The 15,616-nt window shown below is 36.4% G+C and overlaps 1 protein-coding gene across 3 annotated transcripts in view; it reads left to right on the forward strand.

Annotated features, from left to right (window-relative positions):
* The window catches only part of LOC104678634 (cytochrome b5 reductase 4), a 107,353-nt gene that overhangs the window by 72,055 nt on the left and 19,682 nt on the right, over positions 1-15,616 (forward strand). Inside the window, exons 11-14 of one of the 3 annotated variants that reach the window (XM_010383960.2) lie at positions 9,196-9,336; positions 10,832-10,984; positions 14,686-14,836; positions 15,140-15,226. In XM_010383960.2, the coding sequence (XP_010382262.1) occupies positions 9,196-9,336; positions 10,832-10,984; positions 14,686-14,836; positions 15,140-15,226 (532 nt within the window). The remainder of the gene's footprint in view (positions 1-9,195; positions 9,337-10,831; positions 10,985-14,685; positions 14,837-15,139; positions 15,227-15,616) is intronic. The other 2 variants (XM_010383961.2, XM_030929195.1) reach the window with 2 other exon arrangements.

Below are 15,616 nucleotides of genomic sequence, written 5' to 3' on the forward strand. Positions count from 1 at the left end.
TATAAAAATACCAGTCACAATGAATTAGAACCAACTTAATTACCTTTTAAATGAAGACCCCATTTCCAAATATCGTCACATTCTGAGGTATTGGGGGTTATGATTTCAACATATGTATTTGGCGAGGGGACACAATTCAGTCTATAGCATAGACCCAATCCAGATACCCCTTGTTTACCCTCTAGAGCACAAACTTCTTATATTTTGCTGATGTGGGGAAGGGTCAGTCATGTGACTGTGCTAAGTAGGGAGGACTTCAAGGGGATGGGAAGACCTATCCAAGCTTCTTAAATGAACTTGTATTGAGAAAGTAATTTTAATTCTTGACTCTGATGCCAGAGATACTTAGTCCTGCCAGTTTCTGAGCCTTAAAGGAATTTTGTATTATCAGCGTGTTGGTTCTTGGCTTTCTACACTTCTGGCTTAGCATTCAGCTGTCTTCAGTCTGTTGAGTCATTTACCAGTCTTCTCTCTGCCTTGTCAGCTCCTAAAGTTTGTTGCCTTTGTCTCTGATTTCCATTCTTTCTGTCTGTGTGGGCTTATGCCTTAAAAATCAAACACACATGCAAAAACCCTTTTTGTTGTTATTTTAGGGAATTCAGAAGGAACTAACTGCATGTATTCAGTTTATCTTCTTTAAATATATAAAATTATCGTATATAATTCGTTGCATGAGATAGGAAAAAACAAACTTTTTCCTAGTCTTACTGCTCCACTCAGAATACTACAATGTGAAATTTCTTCTCACCAACAACCAATTCTACAGCAACTCCAACTGTCTGTCCTACAATTTAACTCAAGTCTGATACATCCTGGAGTTTAGGGCAGACCCCACAGGTTAAGGGCTTAGTCCCACAAGACTGCCCCCTACTACACATGCCAGTTGCAAATTCCAGGTTGTGACCTATGCTTTTGACCAGCCACCTATAAATCAGTGTTGTCACAACCTCCTTCTTGGGTTCAAAAATTTGCTAGGATGGCTCACAAAACTCAGGGAAACGTGTAAGTTTATCATTTTACTATAAAGGATATTACAAAGGATACAGGTAAATAACTGGATGGAAGAAATGCATAGGGCAAATATGTGAAAAGGGGCACAGAGCTTCCATGACCTCAGTGATTGCATCATCCTCCAAACATTTTCATGTGTTCAGCTTTCCACAAGCTTTTCAAAACGTATCATTTTGGGTTTTTATGGGGGTTTTATTATGTAGGTGTGATTGACTACATCATTGACCATTGGTGAGCAGCTTAACTTTCAGCCTGCCCTGTCCTCAGAGGTCTAGGAAGGGGGCTGCAGGTTCCAATCCTTTAATCACATGGTTGGTTTCCCAGGCAGACAGGTCCCATCTTGAGGCTATCCGGGAGCCTATCAGAAGTCTCCCCATTAGAACGAAAGATGCTCCTATCACCCAGGAAATTGCAGGGATTTAGGAATTCTGTTAAGACACTTATAGTACTTAGGAAATTACAAAAAGTTTTAGGAGCTCAGTGTCAGGAACCAGGGTTAAAGACCAAATATTAGAACAGAAGATTCTTTTAGTATCTCTGTTTACAGGATTTTAGGAGTTCTGTGTCAGGAACCAGGGACCCAGACCAGTATTTCTTTTTAATTCACACTTATGAAAATATATTTGTAGATAATTTTCAGAAAAGTATGAGGCAGCCTTATTTTGAGTACATCTTGTGTGTGGAAGACTGTTTTAGGCACTGTGGAATGAAACAAAGAGTATGGGAAATTTAGTTTCCCAGGTGGAAGATAGAAAATAAGCAAACATGAAATTGAAGAACACTTTTATAAGGAAATAGGCTGACAAGGACAAGTTATACAGTACAAACTAAACATGTTTTGTGGTAGCCCCAAGTGAATAGACACAGATGAATTTGGCCTTGAATGACTGCCTCAAGGAAGTGAATTTGAAGTCGTATTTTCAAAGTGAGGTCCATGGCTTTCAGAAAAAAACGAAACAAAAACTATTTTGGACTTTCCAGGTAGAGCTACAGGTCATTACTGGTTGCATATTATGCCAGGCATTTTGTTGGATGTAGAGAGAGAAAAATGTAAGTGGCATGTAGGAAAGTTCTAGTGGGTTAATTTTACCAGAGCAAGAGGTCTGAATTTTTTGGTATTAGGTAAGGAGAGAGGACATAGAGAAATGATAGTGTGATATAGCAGATCAGAAAAGAATAGATAAGGGACAATGGAAATGAAAAGGTATTTTTAGGGTGAAATCTCTTTCCCTGAAATTATCTTTCTTATCTAGTGATTGAAAAATCATAGCAAACCAGGTAAAAGCCAAGTCGAAGAAATAAATGATACTGAGAACCTGGGCTGACCTCCATTTGGAAATAACTAGTTAGAACAACCATCATTCGGATATTCTCTGTAATGTCTTGAGGCTTTCCATTAATTCTTTTATTTCTGCTGTAAATTTTTCCTTGAATCCTGAACCACCATAAAAAAAGAAAGGTTTAGCTTTGTTGGTTGAAATTGGAGCTGTAATGTGTTTTTCAGTGAAGGTTTTCCACTTTGGAAAATGACTTGGAGTTTAGGAGATATTTTTGTTTATTTCACTGCATTAACGAAGATAATTTCATCTTTCTCCTTTCTTCTCCTTAAATCATGACAAAAACTGTAGGTTATTTTATTCACTAACAAAGCCAAATGATTACATCAGCAAAGTATCATAATTAACTTGCTTTGAGTAGCCTTAAAGATTTATTTATTTATTTATTTATTTTAAAGAATTTTTTTTTTTTTAATTATACTTTAAGTTCTAGGGTACATGTGCATAACGTGCAGGTTTGTTACATATGTATACTTGTGCCATGTTGGTGTGCTGCACCCATCAACTCGTCAGCACCCATCAATTCGTCATTTATATCAGGTATAACTCCCAATGCAATCCCTCCCCCCCCCCCCTTCCCCATGATAGGCCCCAGTGTGTGATGTTCCCCTTCCCGAGTCCAAGTGATGTCATTGTTCAGTTCCCACCTATGAGTGAGAACATGCGATGTTTGGGTTTCTGTTCTTGTGATAGTTTGCTAAGAATGATGGTTTCCAGCTGCATCCATGTCCCTACAAAGGACGCAAACTCATCCTTTTTTATGGCTGCATAATATTCCATGGTGTATATGTGCCACATTTTCTTAATCCAGTCTGTCACAGATGGACATTTGGGTTGATTCCAAGTCTTTGCTATTGTGAATAGTGCCGCAATAAACATACGTGTGCATGTGTCTTTATAGCAGCATGATTTATAATCCTTTGGGTATATACCCAGTAGTGGGATGGCTGGATCTTATGGTACATCTAGTTCTAGATCCTTGAGGAATCGCCATACTGTTTTCCATAATGGTTGAACTAGTTTACAATCCCACCAACAGTGTAAAAGTGTTCCTATTTCTCCACATCCTCTCCAGACCTGTTGTTTCCTGACTTCTAATGATCACCATTCTAACTGGTGTGAGATGGTATCTCATTGTGGTTTTGATTTGCATTTCTCTGATGGCGAGTGATGATGAGCATTTTTTCATGTGTCTGTTGGCTGTATGAATGTCTTCTTTTGAGAAATGTCGGTTCATATCCTTTGCCCACTTTTTGATGGGGTTGTTTGTTTTTTTCTTGTATATTTCTTTGAGTTTTTTGTAGATTCTGGATATTAGCCCTTTGTCAGATGAGTAGATTGCAAAAATGTTCTCCCATTCTGTAGGTTGCCTGTTCACTCTGATGGTAGTTTCTTTTGCTGTGCAGAAGCTCTTTAGTTTAATGAGATCCCATTTGTCAATTTTGGCTTTTGCTGCCGTTGCTTTTGGTGTTTTAGACATGAAGTCCTTGCCCATGCCTATGTCCTGAATGGTACTACCTAGGTTTTCTTCTAGGGTTTTTATGGTATTAGGTCTAACATTTAAGTCTCTAATCCATCTTGAAATAATTTTCGTATAAGGAGTAAGGAAAGGATCCAGTTTCAGCTTTCTACTTATGGCTAGCCAATTTTCCCAGCACCATTTATTAAATAGGGAACTGGTACCAAAACAGAGATATAGACCAGTGGAACAGAACAGAGTCCTCAGAAATAATACCACACATCTATAGCCATCTGATCTTTGACAAACCTGAGAGAAACTAGAAATGGGGAAAGAATGCCTTAAAGATTTATAGCCAATTATGTGGTTCCTAGATTTTCAATATGTATTGCTGTAATTATTGACTTCATGACAATAGCATGCTGGCTGTGTCTTACTACTTTCTTAGCTAAAAGAATTTGTTTGAAAACAAGCATATAAGTTGAAAAACTTTTAATATAATGTTTTCTCATGTCAAATCTAGAAGATACTTACATGAAGGATTCATATATCAGAAAGAACATCAACCAGAGAAGAGAAACTTTCATTTTTACCTTCAGTCCAAATGTAGTAGGTCAATATTTTAAATTGTATGAATTGAACCAATATAATTTATAAGTGTGATGCTTCCAATTAATTTTTTTCTTCCCGGAAATGAAGATTATGAGTGAGTAGCTGTGGGGGTTATGTGGGAGAAAGAGGCAGGGGGAGAGAAAGCAATAGAGAAAGAAATGGCTGAGGAACTTCTCTAATAAGGGTCAGAAATCGATAGATAATTGAATTGCTATTTCTATACACAAGGTAACATTAGCATTTTATCTTAATTGATAATTGTCTTTAATGTGGAGTCTTGGATCACCAAACAAAGGTAATTTTAAAGATTTGCCAACAAATAACCCAGTCAATTGTCTTAGGAAACAAGATTAAAAAAAAAAAAGGTCTCACAATTTTGATATGTGAACAGCCACTTACAGACATATGTTGGAGATGTTGTGGGTTGGGTTCCAGACAATCGCAATGGAGTATCACAATAAAGCAAGTCACACCATTTTTTTTGGTTTCCCAGTGCATGTAAAAGTTATATTTACATTATACTTTAGTCTGTTAGGTATTTAATAGCATTATGTCTAAACAACAACTTACACATCTTAATTTAAAAAACAATATATTGCTAAAAAATGCTAACAATCATCTGAGTCCTCAGTGAATCATAATCTTTTTGCTGGTGGAGAGTCTTGCCTCGATGCTGATGATTGGTGACTTATCAGGGTGGTGGTTGCTGAAGGTTGGGGTAGCTGTGGCAATTTCTTAAGAAAAAATAAAGTTTGCCCACATCAGTTACCCTTTCTTTCACAAAAGATTCTCTGATAGCATTTTATTCACAGTAGAACTGCCTTCAAAATTGGAGTCAGTCCTCTCAAACTCTATTGCTGTTTTATCAATTAAGTTCATGTATCATTCTAAATTTTCTGTTGTCATTTCAACAACATTTCACAGCATCTTTACCAGGAGTAGATTCCATCTCAATAACCCACATTTTTTGCTCATCCCTAGGAAGCAACTCCTCATGTGTTCCAAGTTTTATCATGAGATTGCAACAATTCAGTCACATCTTCAGGCTCCACTTCTAATTCTAGTTCTCTTGCTGTATTTCCACCACATCTGCAGTTACTTCCTCCACTGAAGTCTTGAACCCATCAGAGCCATCTGTGGGAATTGGAATCACCTTTCAAATTCCTGCTAATGTTGCTATTTTGACTGCCTCCCATAAATCTCAGATGTTCTTAATGGCATCTAGAATGGTGAAACTTCTATATTTGAAGCCCACTGTTGAGACTTACTATGTGGGAAAAAAAAGATTCCTTTCGAATTGTTGTTATTCATTGACAATGCACCTAGTCACCCAAGAACTCTGGTGGAGATATATGTCATGAAGATAGCTTCTCTCTTTAAACCTCATAAACCAACTTCTAGCTTCCGACTTTTCTTCTAGAGTTTCCTTACCTCTCTCAGCCCTCCTAGAATTGAAGAGTTAGGACCTTGCTGTGGATCAGGTGTTTGGCTTAAGGGAGTGTTCTGGCTGGTTTCATCTATACAGACCACTCAAACTTTCTACATATCAGCAATAAGGCTATTTTGCTTTCTTACCATAACATTCGTGTGCTCACTGAAGTAGGACTTTAAATTTCCTTCGAGAGCTTTTTCATTGCATCCACAACTTGTCTATAGTGATTGGCTACTCATAATTACTAATCATGTTCTCAAACTTTTTAAACAAGGCCTACTGAGTTGGGACAAGAAACCCTAATAACTTCTTATTCCATCCCACATCTTTTCTAGATGCCCTGAGATGTTGGACAAGCTTTTTAACTTCTATAAGCTTCTGTTTCCAGCAGGGAAAGTAAGACTAACTAAGTGCTTCAAAAGTGCAAGAAGGAGAAGCCAGTTGAAGGCAGTGTGGACTCCTAGTGCAGTCTTCTCTTTCTCTTCTGTCTCCCATTGAAGACTTTACCTGTGTTTTCTGTTTTGGCCTTGTGAAATGCTGTTTTTTAAAAGGGAAAATACAGTTTCTTTTTAACATTAAGAAAAAAGTATGCTCAAATAGTCTTATTATCCTCAGTATTTCAGCCTTACCCTGAGTATCTCAATATTAATTGTATGTATTTAATTCAAATAAGTTAGGTATTTGGGGCAGTAATGTTTCTGTCTTGGTTTTGTTTTACTGTCTTTATTTTCAGTTTCTCATTTTTTAGTATAATTACCTGTGCTTAGAAAGCCAAAAAGCCGACAGTTAAATAATGGCATTGTGCAGACTGAAGTAGTCAGTGCCATCTGCTTTATGCTTTTTCCTTATATACTGCAGTTCCCATCTGTCTGTGCTATCTTTCTCCTTGATGCAATTGAAAGATGAAAACTTTCTTAAATCCTTCTTAAAATTCTTGGAACCTATAGTTAGGATGTTCTTTTGAAATTATAGTCAGCCTTTTGTGGGTAAAACGTTGAAATTATCTCAGTAGTGTTAAATAACAAGAATGCTGTGTCAACTCTCTAACAAGGAAAGTCAGTAAATCACTGTAATCCAGTATTTCCTTGTGTTTTAAATATCATTGGAGAGTTGCATAGTTACTATAGCAAACTTCTCTAGCAAATACTAGAGTAGAAATTGTCAGTCCAGAAGGTGAGCATTTTCATCTAGCTGTAAAGTTATCAAAATGATATGCACTAGATTTTATTAGAAGAAAACAACACTGTGGTCCTTAGACCTGCGCAAGAAGGGCACCTGCCCTGGGTTCCACACTTGGAGAGCCCCACGTGATTATCTCCAGTCATAGCCACACCCCTCCCACAAGGTAAGGAGTATTGCAAGACCACAAAGTATCCACCTGGAGCTCATCCTCTTTCTTTCAACTTCACCCTCTAGGATCTAGAACCATGGAATTCCCTGCCCAAACGACCCCAAATCTACTTCTATCCAAGGAGTGGCCAGGGCTGTTTATGTGAAAAGCTAGTGCATGAGCTTGAGCCTGTGGGTTAATGTATCCATACCCATTTAAGCCCCTACTCAGAGTCAGACAGCCAAGGATGAGAAGACAATGGGGGCAGGCAGTGGGAGTACAGGTCTCATTCCTCTGCCATCTCACTGATATTCTGAGGAGTTTAAGAATCCCAAATTTGAACCTAGCCTTCTAGGACCTTGTGAAGCTGTATATTTCAAGATACAGCATAGAACATACTTTGACAGTTATTTGTCTGATTTATAACTGTTAAATATTTATATGTATATAGTGTGTGGGTCTCTAGTTATATTCTTACTGTGGGTTCCAGAAAGGGTCTGGAGAAAGAAATAAAGAGATCATTTGCACCTTCATTTCTCTTTGTGCATGGGCCTATGTCCTTTGACCCTTTGGTTAGGCCAGTGCTTGTTAGGCCTTCCAGGATAACTTTAGGGTAGACTCTTAGCCATAATCTGGTCCAAACCTGTGCCCTAGCACTAGAGTGAGGTGACCTCAAGTGATACTCCAGGGTCTTTGCATAAAGTGATGTAGTCTAAGCTTATATACTTACTGCTACCATGATAGCAGGTGGAAAATTGAGTGACTGATCTGTGGGGAGCAAAAGGGAGAAGGGAAGTTGGATTCACTTGTGACTAAAATGATTTCTTAGGATTATATGTGAATTTCAGTTTTCCACTAAGCGTTGATTATTAGCTGTTGGCTCTTCACTTTCTAAGATCTAGAGAAAATATTTCTGTACCTACTTGAATATTTTGGGGTTAAAAAAAGAGAATAACTAGAATAAGAAATATATTAGGGTTTATTCCTTTACATCTCTGTAAATACTATTTTGAGAGAGGAAATAAAAAGTTAATATCTTCACATTATTCTGATATGCTATTTATGTTCAAAGAGAATTTACAAGTGAAAATCTTAATTATTTCAGAACTTCTATAATAAATTCTTCTAATTCAAATGGTATTATTTGCTCTGTATACAAACAATATTTTCTGAGCTTGGGATATTAATTTCAGATTTCTCTAGTATTTATAAAAATATTTGATTCGTTTTATCTATTTGTGTATTAGTACCAAAATCCTAATCCTACCATCTTCAACTTTTCACTTGTATTAATTTTCCAGATACCAAAACCTACACCTTTAAGCATAAAAATTTTTATTTTAATCATTTTGTGACAGTTAAAATGTTCTCTAATCGTATATATAAAATATATTCACACAAACATAGAGACATAAGAATGTATCTCTTCTTGCCTTTGTCAAAGAGATATTCTAAAATTGCTTCATAGTGCTACTGTTGTTAAGCCTTAAAGGCTTGAGCTTCAGGACTTTTCTATTGTGTAAGAAAAGATTTTAGAATGTACAGTGGCTCATGCCTGTAATCTGAACACTTTGGGAAGCCAGGGTGGGTGGATTGCTTGAGTCCAGAAGTTCGACACCAGCCTGGGCAACATAGTGAAACCCCATCTCTTAAAAAAAAATTTTTAAAAAAAGACTTTAGAATGTAAACTTATTCATTATCAAATAAAATTAGGTGTTTTTTTTTTAGAGCATAATGGTTTAACATGCTATAATAACAGATGTGAGGAAATAACACTCATTAAGTTCATCTTTCAAGTTATAGAAGTATTTACAGGTTTTGGTCAACAGATATCTCAGGAAATAAAATGGAAAAATTAACCTTAAAATATTGATTAATTTTTTAAATGTATGGGCATTTTAGTGAAGTTGAAGCTTTCTAGAAAACAGGAGCTGAGTATGTGCTTTCTCTTAGTGGTTTAGTATTACTTCTTATTAATTTATGTATCAATAAGAGAAAATGAATCACTTTTTAGGTTTGTACTACAGAAAGTGCCAGTTAATTTCCAAGGAAAATGTTACTCATGATACGAGGCTTTTCTGTTTGATGCTGCCACCAAGCACTCATCTTCAAGTGCCCATTGGGCAACATGTTTACCTCAAGCTACCTATTACAGGTAAGGTGAACAGAGGCTTTGGGACACATTTTCTTCTTTTATAAGCAGTTCAAAATCAGTACTATTCTCTCTAGAAAACAACCATTTAAGTTATTAATACATGTTTCCAGGCAGCTAGATTTAGTGATAGTCAGAATCTAGGTTTGTGACTGCAACGTGTTCTACATGTTGGAACTATAGCTGTACCATACTGTCATGTGGAACAAAGATATTGCCGGTAGTTTAGACAGGTGATTCCACCAGCATTGTAATTTATTACTAACAAAACCCTAAAGGAAAGAGATGAGAGACTGCACAAATAGTCCTCTGTGAAGACAACTACTAGAAGCTCATACTGGTGTCTCTTAGTAGCTACTTAGGGTTGTATCATTTATGAAGTTGAATCTATACAATTTAAAATGAGTGAATGATTGGAAATGATTTTATTCTATGTGCTACCAGTATCAGAAGCTCTATAAATGTATAAATATGACTTCTTCTTTCTTTCATTTTTATCCTAAATTTACCTCACTTATTTTGAATACCCTTGTTATTGATGTCCAACATTTTCTTCACCTTTTGAAGCTGCGAACAGTAAAATTCTCCTGTCAGCTGTAGTGTTTCCGGCAATTGTCTAAAATGTTACCAGCTAGGTCTTAGTAGATATGATATATTATGATGAGGCACTGTTAAGGTTTTCTGTTTTTCATCACTAATGGCTGGTTTTCTCTTTTTCATCACTAATGCCTGGTTACCTAATTCAAGAGCTGGTATCTTCTCCAGTTATTGCCAGTGCATTTTAATTAATATATGTATTTTGTATACATTAAGGAGCCATGCATAAAATTTTTGGTCTTTCAAACATGTGATGATTCTTCTCTTTGGGATTTGGCTACCTAAAATAAAATGAGTTATTTATTTTACTCTTTAAGAAAATAATGTTTTCTTAGAAGTAGCTGGATTAACATTCTTTTTATTCAGTTACCAAAGTAATATGTAATATGTTAAAATATTAAAACAATTTAAAGTACATAAAGTAAAAAGTGAAAGTTCTTCCTTTTTCTCCCCTAAATGATCCCACTGGTCATCAGTAACCATTTTTTAAAATTTGGTGTATAATTAAAATTATAAGGTAAATACTTTATTTTACATCTCCATGGTAAATTTTTGATGCAGTTTTTGTTGTGGCCCATTACAAAGTTTATTTGCTGATGGAATAGATGGTTGTCTAAACTTATTACTGTATATTTCTATTAAATTAGACTATACATAATAAAAACAGATCGTTTATATTATGGGTACAATATTTGTGAAAATTGTTTCGGCACATATAGGCTTGGGGTATATATACATATATACTATATACATATAGAAAAATCATTAAAATTATATACCCATTAGGTATATAGTTTTAAATATATACTGATGGTATCATAAAATTTGGACGTTTCATCTTCATTAAGAGATTTTTGGATTTTTAGAGTTTAATTTTTTTGCTGTGATTTTTTTTTTCTAGGTACAGAAATAGTAAAGCCATATACACCTGTATCTGGTTCCTTACTGTCAGAGTTCAAGGAACCAGTTCTTCCCAACAATAAATACATCTATTTTTTGATAAAAATCTATCACACTGGACTCTTCACACCAGAGCTTGATCGTCTTCAGATTGGTTAGTATTTTTACATTTTTGTAACCTCATTTGTGCTCTAGATTGGATCAGATTGCCCTCTCATTATCTCCATGTAGGAGTCTGTCAAATATCTTTAACTCAACATGTCTACAACCAAAGTTATCTTCTCTTTGTCCCACCCAGCATGGCCTTCCTCCATATTCCCTGTTTTTATTATTTGCAGCATCACTGTTCATCCTTGATCCAATCTGGAAACTCAAGTCAGCCTTGTTTCTTCACACTTTCTCTCTCCCAGTCCAGTCAGCCACTAAGTTTTGTTGAGTATACATCTCAATGGCTTTTTCAGCTACCTCTTCTGCCACTGTCTTACAGTAAGCCTTCATCACATCTTTGTTGGCTTCTAACTGTTTTCTCACAATTGACCCTAGCTGCTTTGCAGCTTTGAAACCTCTGATGGGTCCCCATTATCTATACTGCATGACCTACAAAGACATTGATAATCTCTCCAGCTTCATCTCTTGCTATACAAAAATACTTGTGCTACTCAGAGTTCCACAGATTTGTCATCCTCATTCACAGGTACATTCAGTTGCCACACCCAAGATGCCCATCAACCTTTTCTTTACCTGTCAAGTACTTTTTTAAAAAGACCCAAATGTGGGCTGGGTGTGGTGGCTCATGCCTGTAATCCCAGCATTTTGGGAGGCTGAGGCAGGCAGATCACTTGAGGTTAGGAGTTTGAGACCAGCCTGGCCAACATGGGGAAACTCCGTTTCTACTAAAAATACAAAAATTAGCCAGGTATGGTGGCGGGCATCTGTAATCCCAACTACTTGGAAGGCTGAGACAGAAGAATCACTTAAACCCGGGAGGCAGAGGTTGCGGTGAGCCAAGATCATGCCACTGTATTCCAGCTTGGGCAACAGAGCGAGACTCTCAAAAAAATAATAATAATAATAAATAAAAAGACCCAAACAGAATATCACTTTATGGAGCCCTCCTCCTCCCCTGAAACCCCCAATAACAACAGTTTATTCATAGCTCTATTATAAGAATAAATACATTCCTCAATTAGAAGACTGAGTTTAAGAGCAGAAATTGTCTTATCTTTGTATTTCCAACACGTGGCATGGCAGTTGGTACATAATAGGCTGTCAGTAAATGTACTTTGTTTTTTTGTTTGTTTGTTTTATTTTTGAGACGGTCTGCCACCCAGGCTGGAGTGCAGTGGCTTGATCTCAGCTCACTGCAACCTCTGCCTTCTGGGTTCAGTGATTCTTCTGCCTTAGCCTTCCAAGTAGCTGGGATTACAGGCACACACCACCATGCTGACTAAGTAGTAGAGATGAGTTTTCACTATGTTGGCCAGGCTGGTCTTGAACTCCTAACCTTAGGTAATTGGCCCACCTTGGCCTCCCAAAGTGCTGGGATCACAGGTGTGAGCCACTGTGCCCAGCCAGTAAAGGTACTTTGAAAGAATAAATAAAGAACTATAATGAGATATATTAAGATTTAAAAACTTCTCTTGCTTCTGCTCCCTTTTGGTGTCTCTTACTCCTTTTTCTATATTTTCTTTTCACTGCTTTTTACCTAATGGCAAAAATGTTCCTCTTTCCAAGGCAGCAGTAGCAATATTTTGGGATATCAGTGAAGTGGATTACTGAAATTTGGAAATAAACAAAATTACATTACTTTCTGAAATGTAGTAGACATGATTCTGCTAATTATATCTACTTCACATGAGAGATATGATTAGTCATCTTTGGTTACATTAACCAAAATATTATATATGAATTTGAACCTGAAGTATTTTGGAGTACCTACAAATCTAATGAAGGTGACTATCACCTTGTGAAAGAAGGACTGACACATAATTATAATACAATAAGTGGAAACTTAAGGAATGGTATTACAGCCTATTTACGGAGATTTTTGCAAACATAGCAGGGTGAAGAGTTGTCCTAGAGCGTGGAAAGGGAAAGCTCAAAGAACAAGATGAAGTATTATTTCAGCTTCATTTAGGGAGGCTCAACATGGCACAAATATTTGTGTCACTTAGAGAGTTGTACATTAAATGAATGAACCCATGCAGTTATCCATCTCTCTTTCAATCCCATGTTCACTAAGCAGCATGATTTTACATGATTAATTTGGCTTTCCGTGTGTTCTGATACTGGAAACAAGATATCCCCAGCGGGACATGTAATGTTCAGGTTACTAGATACATGTAATCCCAGCTGTGCCATTCTGGCATGTGTGCTTTAATCTCTTCTGAATTTGATTAGCATCAGTTATCTTACATGAGTCTAATCAATTTTGTTAGCATTGGAAAGACTGGGCTGTGGGTAAAAGTTACCAAGTTAATACTGTCCTCTGAGGCTTCTTTAGTAAACAACCATCTGGCTTTCCTAAGGACATTCTAATCTTACGGTGTTTTTCAAACTATAACAAGGAGCTTCTGTTGTTTTTTTTTTTTTTTTTTTTTTTTTTTTTGAGACGGAGTTTTGCTCTTGTTGCCCAGGCTGGAGTGCAATGGCGCGATCTCGGCTCACCGCAACCTCCGCTTCCTGGGTTCAAGCGATTCTCCTGCCTCAGCAACCTCCGCCTCCTGGGTTCAAGCAATTCTCCTGCCTCAGCCTCCCGAGTAGATGGGATTACAGGCATGTGCCACAATGCCCAGCTAATTTTTTGTGTTTTTAGTAGAGACAGGGTTTCTCCATGTTGGTCAGGCTGGTCTTGAACTCCCGACCTCAGGTGATCCACCTGCCTTGGCCTCCCAAAGTGCTGGGATTACAGGCGTGAGCCAGCATGCCCAGCCCTGTTCTCAAGTACTTACTTGATCAACTACTGCAAGATTCTTACTATCCTGCAATGGAAAACAAAGGAAAAATTGTGAGCATCCAAGCATTTTAAAATAGAGTATTTTAAATCATTCAAAAATTATACACAGCTTTATTTTTCATTTTTAAGATTACATTTCAAGTTTCTGAATCTAGTCCTAAAGATAATTTTCTTATATGAATGGTACATGGTGATTATATCAACTGAACTGTAGAAAATGGGCACTGATTTCTCAACTGTGTTGATGCTAGATTGGAAAGTGGCATGCTCCAAGTATAGTTGACTGCATTTCTGATCTTGCTTTGTTTTTATGGGAATTAAACTCAGAACAGCCTTTCTTAATTAATAGGTCTTTTCAAAAATTTGGTGGAAGAGGAGTTGGTGTGTTTATCAACATAAGATTTTAGAATACATTTCTATTTCAATTTTCTCTCCTACTCATCCTGTTACTATGGTTAATAATCAGTATGTAAATAGTGAATATCTATTCTTTACTCTGTACCATGTAAGACAGATATATGTGGACTCTGCTTTTGAGGTACTTAAAATTTAGTTTAGCAATCAATCCTTTATTGATAATTTGTGGATAAGTACTTTGCAGTAGTTTGTAAATTTCAGACTTCTGATGGTTTGGGAAAATAGTGGTGGGAAATTATACCATAAAACCTCATTATTAATTTGACTGTAATGATATAATTCAGACATACTTAGGGGTCTAATGAGTATCCTTAAGACTACTTATTTATCTTAAAGACTGATACATAGTCTGCAAGCTAAGTATTTATACTGTTACTCCTCAGTGTTTTAAATTCAGTTACTTTTGGCTTCTTAATTTCCCGGCTGGGTTTTTTGGTTTGTTTGTGTTTTTTTTCTGATTTAGTTTGTATTTCATTGTTTAGGAGATTTTGTTTCTGTAAGCAGTCCTGAGGGCAATTTTAAAATATCCAAGTTCCAAGAATTAGAAGATCTCTTTTTGTTGGCAGCTGGAACAGGCTTCACACCAATGGTTAAAATACTGAATTATGCTTTGACTGATATACCCAGTCTCAGGTATGTAATTTTGTCTCTAATTACTATCCTTTTTGAGGCTGTTATATTAGTATAAGGTATTCTAAGTTGATTACTCACTGGACCTTAATAGACGTGTTACCATTTCCTCATTCATCATTTCTTACTCTGCCTCCTCTAATCCTAGGTATTAAGTAGGTTCTTTTATCTCATTTCAGTTTTTGATGATTTTTAATTACCTACTGGGCACTAAAACATTCATGCTGGTTCACTTTAGACTTGCTATTTGTGCATATTTTACATGTAATTAATTAGTTATTTCTGAGTTTTTGTTTTTCTTTTAAGGAAAGTGAAGCTGATGTTCTTCAATAAAACAGAGGATGATATAATTTGGAGAAGCCAGTTGGAGAAATTAGCATTTAAAGATAAAAGGTATTAAACTGATATTAGCTCTGTGTTTAGGTTTTTATAGCTGTGTAGTAAGTCTAGGCCTTAACTTGTCTGGTTGGAGCTTTGATTGGCCAGGAAGCTCCTTCAAAGAAAAAAAATAAACCGATAATTCTCTAACTGGAAATCATGTTAAATGTTCCTCTTCCCTCAAAGAAACACCGTCTGGCAAGATCTAGGCAACCTTATATATGTGTCACTAAGATGCATGTTGGACTTTATGATCATGTTATGTGGTTTATACTGAGTTGGGTTTCACTGAAAATGTTCCAGTGTAGCCAGTTTGGTAATGCAAGATTTTTCTTGTTATAATGGGGCTGATAAAATAAAAATTTGGTGAGAATAGATTAAGCAAAATTAAACATGGGATGGGAT

This window comes from Rhinopithecus roxellana, chromosome 4, assembly GCF_007565055.1.
Source record: "Rhinopithecus roxellana isolate Shanxi Qingling chromosome 4, ASM756505v1, whole genome shotgun sequence".
In the NCBI taxonomy this organism is placed as follows: domain Eukaryota; kingdom Metazoa; phylum Chordata; class Mammalia; order Primates; family Cercopithecidae; genus Rhinopithecus; species Rhinopithecus roxellana.